Genomic DNA, 18,089 nt, shown 5'->3' with positions numbered 1-18,089 from the left:
ACTAAAAACTCAACATTTTATAAAGAAGATGACTCTAAAAGCTGGAGAGGAAGGAGGTCCAGCTAAAGATCACAGGACCTGAAAAGCAACACAGAGTTCACTGGGTTTTCCTTTTGCCGTGCATACCCCCAACACTGAAAAAGCCGGCAACCAGAAATGCCAATGGGCTCAGAAAAAGAAGGAAAAGTCAATAAAAGCTTACTCTTTCTAGCCAAAAAACCAGGAAAGGAACAAAAACTTCCATCAAGTAACAGCTCTACTGAAGAGGCTCAGTAGTTAGCTGGACATGAGTCCCGGCAGGGCAGGAGAGCTGGGAGTGTTTCAGAAGTGAAGGCTGCTGGAATGGGTGAGATGGCTTGAACAGAAAGCTGGGAATGCTCACAGGGTTATTAGCCTGTAGTTGACAATTAAAGCACTTGAGGCTATAAAAAAAAAATCACGTGCTAACTGTCCCTGGAGATTCTCAGGTCCTTTCTGTATATTTTCATAATCTACAGATGATTCTGAGGTGCAATGTTAAAAATTAGTTAAATTTTGTTATAATTTTTACTCAAATATTCCTAATGTTCAGGTTTTCTTGAAAGGATATGATAGTTGTTTTGCAGAAGTAGAAATTAAAACTTCAAAGAAGAGATGTACTGACAATCATAATTTTATTTTTGTAATGAATTTCTGTAATTTAAAAGATAGTACTTAATGAGCAAATATTATACACAGCTATTTTAAAAAGGCATCTATGTTTATAAGATGGGTGTCTCTAAAATATAGAGAAAAATTAAATCTTGCTTTTCTGATACATTCAATAAACTAAAATACTCTTATAAAGAGCAGCTTTGTAATAATTATTAGAAAACATTATTCTACCAAAGACACTGTAGAACCAAATCTCAGTAATCTTCAGGGAAGATAGTAACATTGACTCCAGGATCATCGTCATTTTCAAGTTCTTTAACATTGTCTTCAGTAATACATTTGCCACATGCTTTTTCTCGGTTTCTTTTTTTCTTATGAGAATATGAATTATTTTTCTTGATGATTTTCTCTTTGGGATGTAAGTCAGTAATTCTTTCTCTTTCCAAAGCATGTTGTAGGCAGTTGTAAAATCTATAAAGACACAAGTACTACTGTTACATCAGTGTGTTTTAAAACTGGACAACTGAAATACATCTAGAACTTAAATTATACAAATTTGATCTCATATTAACCTTAATTATAAAACAAATAAAAAAAATAACATGATTTTTGCTTTTATTATTGTTTAATTAGGGAACGGAATGTGTTTTCTACTAAGAAGTCTTGAAATGAGTTGGAATCACTTCTTTTTTAAAAAAATATATTTTTTATTGATTTCAGAGAGGAAGGGAGAGGGAGAGAGGTGAAACATCAATGATGAGAGAGAAACACTGATCGGTTGCCTCCTGCATGCCCCCTACTGGGGATTGATCCTGCAACGTGGGCATGTGCCCTTGGACAGGAATTGAACTTGGGACCCTTAAGTCCGCAGGCCAATGCTCTATCCACTGAGCTAAATGAGGTAGGGCTGGAATCACTTCTTGACAATTTCTATTCTACCTCAAGTTCTATTCCACATATACATGTCAAACAAAGAAGGTAAAAAAAATTTTTTCTTTATTTCTTTATAAAAAAATCATACATGTAATAGAAGCTCATTTTAGAGAATTTGGCAATAATGTGCAGTTACAAATCAGATAGCCATTCTTAATATTTTTATTCTTTCTAGTTTATTAAGGTATTCTGAATTAATATATTTATACATGTACACATATACCTACTGTCTTTTATACAATTGTGGTATTACATATAGTTTTACACTGTTTTTTTTTTAAATTTAATGTTTCTTGAAAACATCTTCTATATCAATCAAATAAGCTACAAAATAATGCTTTTTAATGATAGTATAACATTATGTCAACAACAATGGTTTTAATTTATTTTCAAATTTTCCCTAATGCAAACAACAATGTGACAAACATGTTTAAAAATAATGTGCTCTGCATTTCTAGCTCTTTCTTGAGGACAGACACCTAGAAATGTAACTACATAGTTAAAGGTATAAACATTTTAAGATTCTTGAAAAATACTGTTTTCTAGAATGGATATTTAGTATGCTTCTAATATCAATACCCTAGAGACCACTTCACTCATATACAGAATATTACCATAAAAATACATGCTTTATTTGAATAGGTGATAACAGTATCTCATTATTTTTTTATTTTTAATATATTTTTATTGATTTCAGAGAAGAAGAGAGGGAGAGAGATAGAAACATCAATGATGAGAGAGAATCATTGATCAGCTGCCTCCTGCACACCCCACACTGGGGATCGAGCCCACAATCCAGGCATGTGCCCTTGACTGGAATCGAACCCAGGACCCGTCAGTCTGCAGGCTGACACTCTATCCACTGAGCCAAACCGGCTAGGGCTCATTATTTCAATTCTCATTTATTTGTTGGCAACTGAAATTGAATGTTTTGCATTAGCTATTTGAATTATTTTTTTAAACGTGAATTGTTCTTTTCCTTTACTCATTTTTCTACTGGAGTTTTAGTGTTAATTTTGTGATTCGATGTACTGTTTTCTCCCTGAAAATTGGGTTTTGTTTCTTTCCTGCTCCCACATTAACACCTGACAAGATGCAGGCAGTGGCCCTCAGCATATGTGGGAGGCATTGAGGTGGCAGGTGTGTTGCATGTGCTTCACACCAGTTTGTCCTGGGAATGCTGAGGCTGGCTAATTCCAACCTCCCTGGTCCCGATTTCTTCATTTATAAAATTGGACATTATCCTGTATCTAGAAGGGTTGTCAGAGGTTATAGAGGATACATGTAAGTGCCTGGCACAGAATAAGTTCTCTATAATGCCTATAAACTCCATGAGACCAAGACACCCCCTCCCCCGCCCCATCTATCTTGTTTTCTGTTATATTCTTAGCATACAGTACAATGCTGACACACTCGGCAAAAATATGCCAAATAAGTGAATAACTAACTACTGAGCAAAAAAGGTCACTATTAAAAAATTATTAGTCTAGGTCCCAAATTAGAATGCCTGGGAGGTTGAGAACTCCCTTGTTCTCTCATTGCAAATGAGAAATCCATTGTAGGGATCTTGTCATGCTTATGTGTCCTATTATAATGGGAGACTATAACAGGAAGTTTTTGACATCTACAGAATAGATTGCTATTTGGACCAATTTTCTTCTTTCTTTAATTCAAAGAACAGGCTCAGTTCTACTTGCAAAGGCTCTAAAACTTCCCTAAAAAAACTAAGATATTCATCTATTCCCAAATACTCCACACCATTCTAATTCATACCTAACATGACTGCTACACATCCTGTACATATTTCAAGAACTTGCCGAAACCGGTTTGGCTCAGTGGATAGAGCGTCAGCCTGCGGACTGAAGGGTCCCAGGTTCGATTCCGGTCAAGGGCATGTACCTTGGTTGCGGGCACATCCCCAGTAGGAGGTGTGCAGGAGGCAGCTGATCGATGTTTCTCTCTCATCGATGTTTCTAACTCTCTATCCCTCTCCCTTCCTCTCTGTAAAATATCAATAAAATATATTTTAAAAAAATGTTAAAAAAAAAGAACTTAACATACTCACCACTCTACATTTTGTTATCTAGCATTAAGCCTGGCATAATAGGTGTTCATAGATATTACTTCAATGAGTAAATCAATCTCAATGGTGATGGTATAATAAAAGGAAAAACTGTACAGTAGAAGGTACAAGCAAAAGGCTTTGAAAAATATTAACTGACGTACAATTCTGTAGACTCTGTTCCATGGTAACCTCTTCATTAAATGCATCCTGTACATTCTTACTGAACTGAAATTTGGCTCTCCCACAAAGACACCATTTGCCCTGCATTCCTCTCAAGTGGAGACTGCTGATTCTTTCTTTCTTTTTTTTTTTTTTTCAGGGGAGAGCGCGAACGCAGTCCCCCACTACCACAAATTATGCAGTCGTGTTTCCCACATTTGGGGAAATCGCAGGGGTCAGCACATCCGGAGTGCAATGGATAAGCCTCGCCCTGGGAAAACCACCTTCATGATCATGGTATCTCCCCTGCCAGGTAAGTATGACTGCTGATTCTTTCATATCCCACCTACCACAGAGTTGAGACAAGGTCAGAATTCAAATGGCTCACCAAAACTTTGCCAGACTAAACTCCTGCATCTGCCCCTTAGGTCATCTACCAAAATTCTGTCCAGTCCCTTATGTTTATGAAAACTTCTACACTTGGTTTGATCTCTCTCTAGGTCTGACCATCATCCTGGGTGACTTTAATGACTGGTTTTCGTCTCATCTTCCAAACCGCCTATTTAGAATGGCTTAATATAATGACCCAACAGAATGACTCATTTAATCTAAAACCTCAATCCAAGCATGCCACAAAACGGTGAGAATCGTCCTTGCTGATCATAAGAGGCTATCCATGATATGCAACTTCATCCTCTATCATTCTCCACCTAACCCTGTACATTAGACTCAGGTTACCACATTTTTTGTTGTTGTTTTTTATTGATTATATTCTATTCCTAGAAAATTACAGATAAGATTAAATTGCTCTTTTATGAGCACAGAGAATTAAAGGCTTGTGTAAAATATCTTGTCTATCACACAGAAAAAAAGGAATTAAAGAGGAACAAGTGCCTTACTTTAATCTTCCACTAAAGAACCTAAAAATTCAAAGCTACATCCTTGAGGTACCACAAAACAACTGGTAAATGGAACAAAGACACTTTCGTGCTAAAAGCCAGGAAAAAAACTTCAAATACTTTCTCCTTTTCCTTTTTTAAGGGAGCTTTCAAAAAGTCTTTTGGGAAACTATCTTACACATTAAGTCAGAAATTTGTTTTTCAATTGCATATTCTCCACTCATTCTATGACCCTCTACACAGCATTCTAAAGTTCAATTCTCAAAGTGTAATTTCCTCAGCTCTCACAGGCAACCAAAAGAGCTTTGAGTGTAAAAAGAACTGTATACTCAGGCAACTGTTTCTTTTCTCCCCTCAAAAGAAAATCAAATTGTCTTCAGTTTTTCTACCTCTGCAGTCAAGATTATCATGCTGTAGGGCAACTTGTACTCAGTTCTCTTCATTAGAGAACTTTTCAGGCCAACACTGTGAAAATGAATCCTTGTCTTTCAGATTACAGGACCACTTGCAATAAAAAGTTGATTTCTTTGACTTCTGAAATAGGAATGAAAAATTGATAAAATCTAGGCACAATTTCATACCCTTTTAGGCTTCCATTATTCATAAATAACAAAGAAGGCTATTTTCATATATTATGCATTTAGATCTTAACTAAGCTCTAGCATTTTTATTTAAAAACATGTATGCAAAGGCCTGTCTCAGGTGCTGGAAACAGAGGTAAGGAGCTCAGGGTCTAAAGGGAGCTGCAGAGCTGTGAGGACACATTCAACACACCATGAGAAAGATAAATTAAAGTGGGAGCACACTGGGGGCACTTTGCTCCAAGTGAGATCATGAAAAGCTCTTTGGGAAAAACCCAATGCCTGGTCCGAATTGCAAGGGCGAATGCAAAGCTGGCTGGGTGACAGGAGTGGAATTATAGGAGGAAAATAGGAGGGGAGGGGATATTGAGGGAAAAATTATCAGAATAGAAAATATATATTTTTTCACTTTACATTATTTACCTTTTTGATCTTAAGTATACAGGGAAATGTACAAGTTGTTTATTTACCTACTTTAGTTCCACTTTTAAAAATAAGACTAGTGCCCTAGCCGGTTTGGCTTAGTGGACAGAGCGTTGGCCTGTGGATTGAAGGGTACCAGGTTCGATTCCGGTCAAGGGCACATGCCTGGGTTGCGGGCTCAATCCCCAGTGTGGGGTGTGCAGGAGACAGCAGATCAATGATTTTCTCTCATCATTGATGTTTCTCTCTCTCTCTCCCTTTCCCTTCCTCTCTGAAATAAAATAAAATAAAAATAAAAAATAAAAAGACTAGCAATTCTGAGGAATCTAAGACATCTGCTATCCTGACTCCTTCTCTTCTGCCATTTCTAATCTGTTTTGGTTGATATTCTGCAGTATCATGCCCATTCAGCTTGTTACTCAGGGTCCTGTTCCTTTTACCTGGACCATGTAGCCAGAGCCTGCTCACTCCATGTCCCAGCCACCTTTCATGTGTTCCAGAATGATCATTCTAAGGCTTTGAAGCCTTAAAAGTAGCACACGGATGGAAAAAGTCACTTAACTTTTGAGCAAACATTTATTAACCATTATTCTTATGAATCTGTCCTTGCTTTTGGGGAATTCTATATGTGTTACCTTTTAAATTCCTTTATTGTTTATGATTAATTCTATAAATACTTATTGAGTTTCTACCATGATCCAGGCACTATGTAAGGTTTTAGAATAAGATATAGAGAGATATTTTGTGCGTGTGTGTGTGTGTGCATGCGCGTGCCGTTGGTTGTGGGGGAGAAATCAGTCCTCTCTTCATGTAATTAAATAATTGTAAGTCAATATGATTCATATTCTGTTTTCCACTGAGGCATAAACTCTAATGATACTGGTAAATGATAATATGAATCTTAACCAAAGAAATCACTTTGGGGTTGAGACTCGATTCCAATAATTACAGGCTGTTGTTGTTCCTTGTGATTAAGCCCCTATCCCAGTGGTCGGCAAACTCATTAGTCAACAGAGGGGAAACCGCAGCTTGCGAGCTACATGTGGCTTGTGAGACGCAGTTTGCCGACCACTGGACTAGGCTAAGAAAGGTATTAAGGAAAGACTGATAGGATATTTTAGTTACATTATCTTCAAAAGATTATTGGGTATATGGGCCTATGACTTGGGGAAGATTTGAAGACCCATCAGTATACGGGGAAGTAGCTGAAGCTATGGGCCAAGGGAGAGAATCCTGGAGTACAATATTTTACCAATAGGTAGAATAGTAAGAAAAATCCAGAAGGAAGCTAAGAAGGAAGGGGCGCAGAAAAGAAAGGATATAACAGAAATTCTTATCAACTGGTATATGAAAAAAAGCTCGATATCTAGTCACCAGAAAAATACAAATCAAAACCAAAATGAGATATCAACTCACCCGTCAAAATGGTCATTATTATACACACACACATAAAAACAACAACACACACATACAAAAAGACAACATTGTTGGTAAGGATGTTGAGAAAAGGGAACCCTTGCTCATTGCTGGTGGGAATGTAAAATGGTACAGTTCCTGTGGGAAACAGTATGGTGGTTCTTAAAAAAAAATAAATGTAAAATTACCATATGATCCAGCAATTCCACTTCTGGGTATATACCAAAAGATCCAAGAACAGGGACTCAAACAGATATTTATACACCCATGTTCATAGCAGTATTATTCACAATAGCGAACAGGAAAAAGAAAAATCTAAATGTCCATTGATAGATGAATCGATAAACAAAATATGGTATATAAATACAATGGAGTATTATTCAGCCTTAAAAAGAAACACAATTCTGACATATGCTACAACATGGATGAACCTTGAAGACATTTTGCTAAGTGAAATAAGTCAGACACAAAAGGAAAAAATGTTTAATTCCACCTATATGAAGTATTTAAAAATCAGAGAGAGTAAAAATAGAATAGTAATTAATAGGGGCTGGGATCTTAGAGAATGGGGAATTATTGTTTAACTAGAGGCCTGGTGCATGGATTCGTGCACTGGTGGGGTCCCTCGGCCTGGCCTGCGGGGATTGGGTCGGCCGACACCAGCTCTCTTACATCCCCCGAGGGGTCCTGGATTGTGAAAGGGCGCAGGCCAAGCTGAGGGACCCCAGTGGTGCACAATTAGAGCCAGAGAGGGACCGCGGGAGGGCTCCAGGGTGTGTCTGGCCCATCTCGCCCAGTCCCTATCCGCCGGACCCCAGCAGCAAGCTAACCTACTGGTCGGAGCATCTTCCCCCTGGAGGTCAGTGCACATCATAGCGACTGGTTGGACAAATGGTTGGATACTTAGCATATTAGGCTTTTATTATATAGGATAGGTACAGAGTTTTAATTTGGGATGATGTAAAGGTACTGGAGATGGATAGTGGTGATAGGTGGTTACATAACAATGGCTCTGAACTATACACTTAAAATGGTTAATATGGTAAATTTTGTTATGTATACTTAACACAAAACATTAAATATAATAAACAACACCCAACCACTGAAATAGACTCATTTACTTTTCTCTCCAATTTATTTTATTTTTATCAACCATATTACATGCTAATATATTCAGCCCTTTTATTCTATACTTTATTTAACATTTATTTTTCTTATTACATAGCTGGTAAAAAGAACATGGCTATTTTCACTGTACTTATAGCCAAATGGTGGTTTCATCTGACTTACGTCAGCCCTATCTCTTATAAACTGAATCAAAGACAGTCTTCCTCTGGTAATTGGTAAGTAGATCTTCAAACTTTACATTTTTCACCTAGAAATCATTATGTACAAAATGATTTTACTTTTCCCAATAAAAGGGGCTTGGAAATTAGTTTTCACAAACAAGACCTTTTATCTATTAAAAATATTTTAGTTTTTGGCTTTGATTTTTCACACTGGCAAAAAGTTTATTACTCATTTAGATCACGACTTTTAAAAATTCTCTTATTATAGCTATTTTAATTGTGAAACTTTGGTCCTATGACAAACCAATTTTAGTACTCGATGTCTGATTGCAGAACTCATCACCTCCAGTATTTATTATTTTTTTCTCTTTTCAACATCAGAAGAGTAACTTTTTCTCTGCATTTGGTTGAAAGTACAGCTGTTCCCAAAGGAGCTTCCTAATTTGTACAGCCTTTCTGAATTCACATGTAATCTTCTAATCAGTGTCTTAAGACACTTTTTACCCTTCTTTAATTTTTCACTGATTTTACGTGATGAGCATGTCTCTCTTGATAGCAGCATACACACTATAATCTCAAAACATATCTTTGAGTCAATGGATTTAAAGCATAATTTGATTTTATAGCTGGTGAACATGGCTCAATTAACTTCACCAGGTGTATAGTTACTTGATCTTGGGTTATATTTATAATCTTGTTGAAATTCAAGTAAGGAAACAGAAAAACTGATTTTCTACCTCCTATGCTTTAGCAACAGCTTCACCAGAAAGGATAGAATGGATGTGGTAAGTTTTTGGAATAGTGCCAATAAGTACCTACGTAGAGTTCAAACACTACAGTCTGGTGGGATGACTGGGTGCTCTTCAGTTGCTTACTTGAAATTATTACTTTATTTAGAATGTTTATTCAAAGCATTTTGTGGCCAGGTAACCTCTAGCCTTTTTTCAGCCACAGTTCTGCTAGAAAATTAAGCTTAATACCTTAAGACATCCACTGTATATAATAATTAATTTCTCTCCAATGTATCAAGAATGGGACAAGAACTGTGTTGGGAGAACTGAGAAATAGTCACTTGAATTCAATTTTGTGAATCCTGTTGTTCAAATAAGGAGCCCTGGTTGAGAAAGCCTGGATGGTGATACTGATGTGACTATTGGTTTACTCTCTTTATGTGTCATTGAATAAGAAGGGCTATTGGATCCTGAGAATCCATGACATGACAGGGCCAGGACTAATCATTATATGTATGCTATTGAATATATACTAAAATTGTTCCTTAAGGTAAGTATTTCCCCCTAGTTAGATATAAGAAAAACAAAGCCAAGGGAGTTGAGTAAGCTGTGGTAGAATCTGGATCTGAACTCAGTTCTAGCTCCAGAGAAAAGATCTACCTTTTTCCACCATGAGACTGCTGCCATCAGCACTTCGGCCTTAGCTGCTTCAAAAAAATTCTAGGAGGCAAGTTAAGCAGTAGGATTGCTTTGTATTTTACAGATAGGATTCTGACGGTGATATGGAGAATCGCTTAGCAGAGAGACACACTAGAAGCATTCTACAATGAGACAAGCAAATATTGCAATGGTCTTGAATGAAGGAAGTGGCAGATTGGGAGAGATAATGATTCCAGTTACTTGGGTAGAGATGGACTGATTAAGAGGTGGCCAAGGGGGTGGGGAGAAAGGGAAAAGGAAATTATAAATGACTAGTAGCCCTGCGCATGAATCTATGCACCAGTAGCTCTCTGCAGGTCCTGGCCCCTCCGCGCCCACTGTCCAGAGGCTCTCTGTGGCCCAGAGGCCCATCCATAGCCAGGCACAGAACGCTTGCCTCGTCGCCTGGGCGACAACGCAAGTGTTCCCCCCACCCCGGCCGCTCTGTGCCCGCTGCCCAGAGGCCCTCTGCAGCCGGGGTGGAACGCTTGCCTCGTCACTGCGGCAACGAAGCAAGCATTCCGCCAGGCTGGGGACTGGGGGACTCCAGCAGGGCTGAGAGGACTGGACACTGCCACCTTTGTGACCGAGTGATGGTTAATTTGCATATTGCCATTTTATTAGATAGGAGGATATCAAATTGGCCATCACCACTTGAGTAACTCAGAGATGCACATCTTGTTGATGGTAGGTCAGTGGCATTATCCTATACTAGGGGCCCAGTGCATGAATTCATGTACCTTGAAAGGAACTGTGGGCCGCAAGGCTGAGGTGGGCACAAGGGCAGGTCTCGGCCCATCCTCCGTGCCCTGCCTGGCCCCTCCCACCACGGCCCCCAGTTCCCTGTCTGCTGGCAGCACCATTCCCAGACGCTGATGGTGCTGGCACCAGCAGCAGGTGTGAGTGGCGGCTGCTGGCCCCGATCGCCCGTCAGGAGCAGGGGGAGGTGGAGAAGCCCTGAGGGGCAATCGGGGCAGGCAGCCACCACTCGCACCCACTGATGGCGCCAAGGGAATGGGGCCAGAATTGGGCGCTGGCAGTGGGTGTGAGCGGTGGCTCCAGTGCTGACAGTGGGCATAAGCGGTGCCAGTGCTGGCAGCAGGTGCAAGAGCCAGGTGGAACTGCGGTGCGCAGGAGCAAAGAATTTTCAGTAATCACCAGAGGCTCGCCCCATTGATAGTGACTGGCACCCCACCTTGGTCTGGAGCCCCCACCTACCTGCTCCACCATACTGCCGTGGCTGACACCTGCCATGTTCCATGATCTGCTGCCTGCTGCCAACACCTGCCATGGTCCGTGCACGCCCTAGTGGTCAGCACATATCATAGCTACCGGTTATTCGGTTGTTCTGCAGTTCAGTCTATTTGCATAGTAGGGTTTTGTATATACAGATAATAAAAGGCTAATATGCAAATCAACTGATCTGCAGAACGACCGGCCACTATGACACGCACTGACCACCAGACAATGCCAGAGCTGCCCCTGGTAGTCAGTGCGCTCCCACAGGGGGAGCGCTACCCAGCCAGAAGCAGGCCTAAGCCATCAGTCAGAAATTCCCTGAGGGCTCCCAGACTGCGAGAAGGTGCAGGCTGGGCTGAGGGACCCCCCCCCAGTACACGAATCTCGTGCACTGGGCTTCTAGGCCTTATATAAGAAAGGCAACATAATAGTCACTTCTATATATAAAAAACGATCTATTCTTAGAAAAAAGTTGAAAAAAGAAAGCACTGTAAAAATTTTATTCATCCTGAGTGAAATTTAAGAACAGGAGAAGTATAAAGATGTGAACTAATAGCCATAATCCTTACTACTAGGACGATTCTGGCAATGCTAGATCTAATCCATGATAAGAGATGGGTAGTAAACTCACCAGAGGTGTAAAATATTTATCAGGCTAAAAATTAACTAGTCTATAGTCTCCTAAAAAGGAGATTCTGGGTTTGCTCATCTCCAGGGGATCACACCAAGGGGCAGTGTGTACCTCTTCCATGGTTGCCTTTAACTTGATCAGTTATGGTCCCCATGGCTACTGGGCTTTCCTACCTGAGTGATTGATTATGTTTCACTCCTTTATGCCCACTGTGGGCAGTCAGTCATCCCATTCTCTTCCATGTAGCTTATGCTCCCATTTAGTACCCATTACAGCCTGGCCTACTTTCATCTATTACTTTAATAATCTTTTTATTATGCATGATAAGGCTACAAATAGAAAAGCAGTTGGGAGTCTAAACTGCAGACAGTGTATATTAATATTTTCAAAGATGATCTAGGCATAGAAAAATAACATGAAAATATCTAATTAATGTACCTTTCAATTCTCTTCTTGTTTTCCTCCATTTTTTTATTTGCTGTCTCTAATAGGAAGTCGATATATTCCTCTGTCACCATCAGTTTTCCCTTATGGCTTAATGGAACTTCTAAGCCATGTGTGCTCCGGACAGCCTACAAGGAACAAGCAATTCAGACATGATGACTCATGTGCTAGAGATACTGAAGATAACTAAAGAAAATTCCAAGTTAGGGTTGTGTTTAAACATAGTTTAGCTCCATTACAGCATTTAGGTTTGTGCTTTGATATAAGTTAGCTAATCACAGTTGGATCACAGGAGATTAAATAGATTTTCCCTTCATGTAAAGTCATTTCTAAAGAAAGTCATTCTATACATTGTTTTTCAGAGAAGCAGATACTATCAAAGAATCCAATAACTTTAACAGTTTCAATTTCACTAAAGCTTAGAAAGCTTTAATAGACAATTTAAAGAAAAGAAATAAATGAAATCTCAACAGAAGCTTCAAGGGAAAATCAAAATGGACTGGATTTGAAAGAGCCTCTTAGTGCTGCCTGAGCGGAGTGTGGTTATAAGAATAAGCCATGCCCGTTCTATCTCACAAAGTGGCTCCTTTCTCGATGCTTTAGGGCCAACCTTAGTAATGCTGTTGATGAAATAGTTAGCATATTACAAGCAAATCCAAACACTGGATATAGATTAAGAACAACAACCAAAACTATCATGAGAAATAAAAATTAATTCAATGAAACTTTACTGAGCATTTGCAATGTAGGCCCTATGTAAGATGTGAAGATACAGGATGAATATAACATGGTTCTTTTAAGAGCTTACACTTTAGGATATAAACAAGTGAACAAAAAATTATAACACGACATAGGTGCTATGACAGGGGAAACACAAACATGTCCGCCCACGTGCACTTGAGCACGCACATGAACAAACCATTTAAGAAATGTAGAAGAGATACAACTAAATGAGACAGGCCTCAGTTTCATGGGAAGGTGGCATTTTGAGTTGGGATTTTAAAGGTAAGTTCAATTTTACCACATGTAAAATGGGGGAGGAACAACTTATCTGCAGTTATGGAGACTTGACAGAGCATGATACATTTTTTATTTGGCTGGAATGTAAGTATGCTAGTAGAAGAGCATAAACAAGGCAGATGGAAAGTAGTTTGGGTAAGGCCTTGAATATCAGGGAAAATATTTGGAGACCCTCATTTTTTCAAAAGGGGGGATTCTGACAGTACTGGTTGGAAAGACTGAAGAAGATGGACAGCAGGAAGACCAGTCAGGAGCCCACTGTAAAGACAGGCGAGGGAAACTGAGGGCTTAAGTAGGGGCAATGATAGAGGGCTTGGAGAGGTGGACTCAGGTGTGAGAAATAAGAGGCAGATGTGATAGGACTTGTAACTAATTGAATATAGAAGACAAAGGAGAGGAAGGTAGAAGAATGGCTGTTCTTGCTAGGTCACCAGATGCAGCAGGGAATGAGATGGGGACACAAACCAGTACTATGGGCTTTGCTTTTCTAGTTAGTCATGCTTTAGAGGGGTCTTTTCCCCCTAAATTTAAAAAAAAAAAAAAATTATATATATATATATATATATGTATAATTGATATTTAGAAAGGGAGAAATATTGATGTGAGCATGCACATGGATTGCCTGTCCCCCCACCCCTGCCACTGGGGACCAAACTCACAACATGTTAGAAAATAGGAAAGTCTAGGGAGCTAGACCAGGGGCTAGCTTGGCCAAGAAAAAACTAATAGAGGATGTGGAGCTTAGAAGGCGCCTTAAAGGTTATCCAGTCCACAGATCAACAAACTTTTTCTGAGAAAGGACAGATAGAAAACATTTTCAACTTTGTGGACCATATAGTATCTGGCATAACTACTCAATTTTACCACTGTAACACAAAAGCAATCTTAGACAGTAATTAATCAAATTGGCGTAGTGGGCTCTGACACCCCTATGGGCTGGACTTGGCCCTAAGGCAGTAGTTTGCTGGACCCCTGGTATGGCTGAGAAAATTCAGGCCCCGGGGGAGCTTACCCAAGTTCATATAGCATAGCCGGGGGCCAGCCAGTATTTGTGCAGAGGACTTTAGATCCCCTGTCTGTGATTCTTTCCATGATATCATGGAGCTTATTAAACTGGGGCTATCTAAGACGAGGAGGGCAAGAGAATCACAGAAAAGTGGAAGAGTATACAGTACTTATGAAATAAGACCACAAATGTACATCTAATATCTTTGGGACTTTGCCCTGTAGGAATAAATAAGTCACTGAAGGTTTCTGACCAAGGGAATGGCAAGAAGATCTGAGTCAGGAGATACTAAAGGCAGGAGTCTAAGTAGAAGTCTAAGTTATTTCAATAACTTGGATCACTTTATGCTCAAAGAGTTGCTTTTTTGCCAAAAGGTATCTTACCAACATAGTCTTTCCTCTCTTTCCCACTGTTATGCCAGAGTTCCTGAAACCAGAATCTATCGCCACTGAATGCTGTAAGAAAATAAATTTGTTAGATTCTGATAACCTGACTAATCAGACAAACTGTTAAACTCTACAAACTGCAGAAACATATATATATAACCCCAAACGTATAATTAATTAAAAACTACTTGATTAAACTACTGCATTAAATTTTGGTAGGAATTGCAAGGCTTAAGATTAAATCTACCCACACACCAATAAATTCAAGTATAATTACAAAGTTTTACCAGAATCTGTGCATCCTGCAACTCTCGACACTGCACATGAAGAATAAGGGGTTCAAATTTCAAAATGGCATCACCATTTGCTTTTTTCAGAGCTACAATCTAAATAAATAAAAAATGTTAGTACCAGACACAAATATATGATGCTCTTCTTTTGAACCCGGGGACTTTTAGATTCCTTCAGCATCCTTTTCCCAAAATAACTTTTCACTCTTTCTTGGTCCTTTCTCCAAAAACTTATTAACCTGCTTATTCTTTTAAAAGACTTGATTTCTAATTCTCCCATATACTTCCTGTGTCATTCTTTCCAACCATGTTTTACAAAAGTAAATTATTACTGTATTTAATTCCATAATAGATTTTTTCATTAAGAAACATGGTATGTAAAGACTGTAGTAGAAGGTCTGTTTAAATACTTGTTAGACAGAAGCTGGACTGTTATATCTGAGCTAGAATTTATATAAGGCAATTGTTATTTCTGTTTGCCTAATATTCCTGGGCAACATCCTCCCTCTTTCACACGGGACTGTTATTAATGGCCCTGTCACTCATCACTCCCACTATCATATCAGAGATGCCAAGTGCCTAGGTCTGATCAAGGATAGCATTCCATTCTATTGGCAAAAATAACTGATCTCGGGGGATGGCTCGGAGTCCTTTGGGAATGAATCTTCTGAAGTCTTTTTCTGCTGTAGTTGCTAGTAGCTAACTTTCCTAACACAAAGATAATCTGTAGCAGAAGAGAATAAGAACAAATATGCACAAAGAATTAGTACCCAAGGAAGGAGATGGACGTTGAATGAGTACTCGTAAGACAACATATGAGCACCTGAACCAGTAACGTACGTACTTGATTAATACAAACTTGTATGAACTCATCTAAACATTTCAATTTAGGCAACTAAATAATCCAGCATGATACAAAGATTTTCAAGAAACAATTCAGGTAATGCATAATTTATTTATATCAATATAATGGTAATCTATATATATAAAAGCCTAAGCAACTGAATGACCGGTTGCTATGAGGCACACTGACCACAAGGGGACAGATGCTCAACACACAGGATTGGGCTCCCTCCTGTCTGGATCGGGCCTGTGGGGATGGGGCCGAAACCGGCTATCTGACATCCCCTGAAGGGTCCCAGATTGTGAGAGGGCACAGGCCAGGCCGAGGGACCCCACCGGTGCACGAATCCATGCACCGGGCCTCCAATACATAGATAATGCTAATGACTTATTCCTAGCTCCCTTTCTTCCTTTTCCTTCTACGATTTGTACCAGATTAGAGAGTTATAAAATAGCTGAAATTCAATCTTTGGATCCAATATGTGTCCGAAGTCCATGAACTCTCTGCTATGTCCAAGAGGATGTGTTGTGTTGAGCGGCCGTAGTAATGCTTGCATACATATTTTTACTTTTATCTCCCACAACTCAGAAAAGCCATCATAATGAATTCTCTTTAGGCTTTATGAATAATATTCAGGCATTATAATTATGCACAAAAATCACCTTTAATTCTCTATTTTTCATCTGTATTTAAAGTGACTGCGAATGAAAAGGTGTGATTTCTTTAAATTTACATCTAAAAACTTACCACATCATCTTTTACACAAGGCTTGTGTGTAACTAGGAGCCAGCAACAGTTTTGTTTCTGAACCTCAAAGCCATTTATATTCTAAAATGAAAAATAACATAATTTACTAACGTAATCATACATTTACAAAAACAGTAAGTACAGTGAATACATAACATATTGCAGGCTTTCTTAAATTAATAATCCCAAGCAGTGATTTTTAAATTAATTATCCCATTTTCTCTATACCAGCGATTTTCAACCTTTTTCATCTCATGGCACACATAAACTACTAAAATTCTGCAGCACACAAAAAAAATAATTGTATTTTTTGCCAACCTGAAAGAACAACCAGGTGTAATTTTGATTCATTCACACCGACGGCTATTGTTATGTTGGCTGTTGTCACTTTTGTATTTAACAACCTAAGGCAGTGGTCGGCAAACTCATTAGTCAACAGAGCCAAATATCAACAGTACAACGATTAAATTTCTTTTGAGAGCCAAATATTTTAAACTTAAACTTCTTCTAATGCCACTTCTTCAAAATGGACTCGCCCAGGCCGTGGTATTTTGTGGAAGAGCCACACTCAAGGGGCCAAAGAGCCGCATGTGGCCCGCGAGCCGCAGTTTGCCCACCACGGACCTAAGGGAAAAGAGGTCAGTACCCCTGACTAGTCAGGTCTTGCGTGTTTTAAAAGTCATTGCGGCACACCGGTGTGCCTGTCGCTGAAAATCGCTGCTCTGCACAAAATCCCCGATGCTCTTTATTATCCTCCCTTCATGACACAGGGAGGGTGAGCTTAGATAACTGTCCTAAGGTCACACAGCCAGTAATTCCCTTAACCGGGTCAGAAGCTACCGGGCATCACGCCACGCCGTAGGGCTTCACCACCATCCCACACTAGAGGTCCTGCTTCCTTGGAGAGCTGTGATGAAGAGCGGCCGCTAGGAGGCAGTGAACACCTTGACCCTGGCCCCGCTCCCTCAGTCCGTAGGCCTCGGTGGAGCCGCCTGCTGGGCCCAGCTGGAGTCTTTACGTCCCCTTAGATTTCGGAAAGTCACACTCCTCAGCCCTTGCACCTCCAGTTCACTCCCGGGCCAGCAGCTTCGGCGTCATTTTGGGGTTTGTTAGAATGGCAGACTATCAGGCCCCGCGCTACACCTACAGAATCAGACTCTGGACTTTTAAAAGATCTCCAGGTGACTCACAGACACATTCACGTTTTAAAAGCTCTGGTCTAATTCAGCCTCGATAAAGAAACCGAAACCACCCACCAGGACACATACAATCAGGCTGCACTGGGGTGTCGCACGGGGTGGGCACAGGGCTCCTGGCGTTCCCACTACCACCGGGAAGGCACAAAGCAGGCTCACCCCATCGAGGAGGAGAATGCGCCCAGCGCAGGAGCTGGTGGTAAAAAACTGTTCTCGCCCATTCAGGAGCTGCACAAGCTCAGCCACATCCTCGTCCACACTGCCCTTCCGGCTGAGGTCCGCTTTGCTCAGACACTGCGCCTTCCACCTCCTGAACTGCGCGCTGCGATCCATGCGGGGAGGGATTTGGGGTCTGCACTTTCCCGGTGGCCCTCGCTTTCCCTGGGGGCAGCCATATTGAAGCGAGGGGTGCTGGGAAGGGCCAAACTTCCTCGGCGTCGCGCGGTTGTGAGGCCGTC

General features: G+C 40.1%; 1 protein-coding gene across 1 annotated transcript; it reads right to left on the bottom strand.

Moving 5' to 3' along the window:
- Positions 1-635: 635 nt before the first annotated feature.
- Positions 636-18,074, bottom strand: TYW3 (tRNA-yW synthesizing protein 3 homolog). Its single transcript, XM_080657942.1, has 6 exons — positions 17,791-18,074; positions 16,436-16,516; positions 14,842-14,940; positions 14,552-14,623; positions 12,137-12,270; positions 636-1,104 (listed from the first exon to the last, which is right to left on the bottom strand). Exons 1-6 carry the CDS (start codon positions 17,962-17,964, stop codon positions 888-890), a joined length of 777 nt encoding a protein of 258 aa, XP_080514068.1. The 5' UTR covers positions 17,965-18,074; the 3' UTR covers positions 636-887.
- Positions 18,075-18,089: the final 15 nt, after the last annotated feature.

The sequence above is a fragment of the Plecotus auritus genome, assembly GCF_963455305.1.
Source record: "Plecotus auritus genome assembly, chromosome: 2".
In the NCBI taxonomy this organism is placed as follows: Eukaryota; Metazoa; Chordata; class Mammalia; order Chiroptera; family Vespertilionidae; genus Plecotus; species Plecotus auritus.
Note: the sequence above shows the minus strand (reverse complement) of the source record. Positions and strands in the feature narration are given on the sequence as shown.

Bases quoted from the DNA above. Each gene is read 5' to 3' on its own strand.
- TYW3 (XM_080657942.1), bottom strand. From the start codon at position 17,964: ATGGATCGCAGCGCGCAGTTCAGGAGGTGGAAGGCGCAGTGTCTGAGC. The intron at 16,517-17,790 runs GTGAGCCTGCTT...TTTTCATTTTAG, and splicing joins GCATTCTCCTCCTCGATGGG to AATATAAATGGCTTTGAGGT. The intron at 14,624-14,841 runs GTAAAACTTTGT...ATTTTCTTACAG, and splicing joins TGCAGGATGCACAGATTCTG to CATTCAGTGGCGATAGATTC.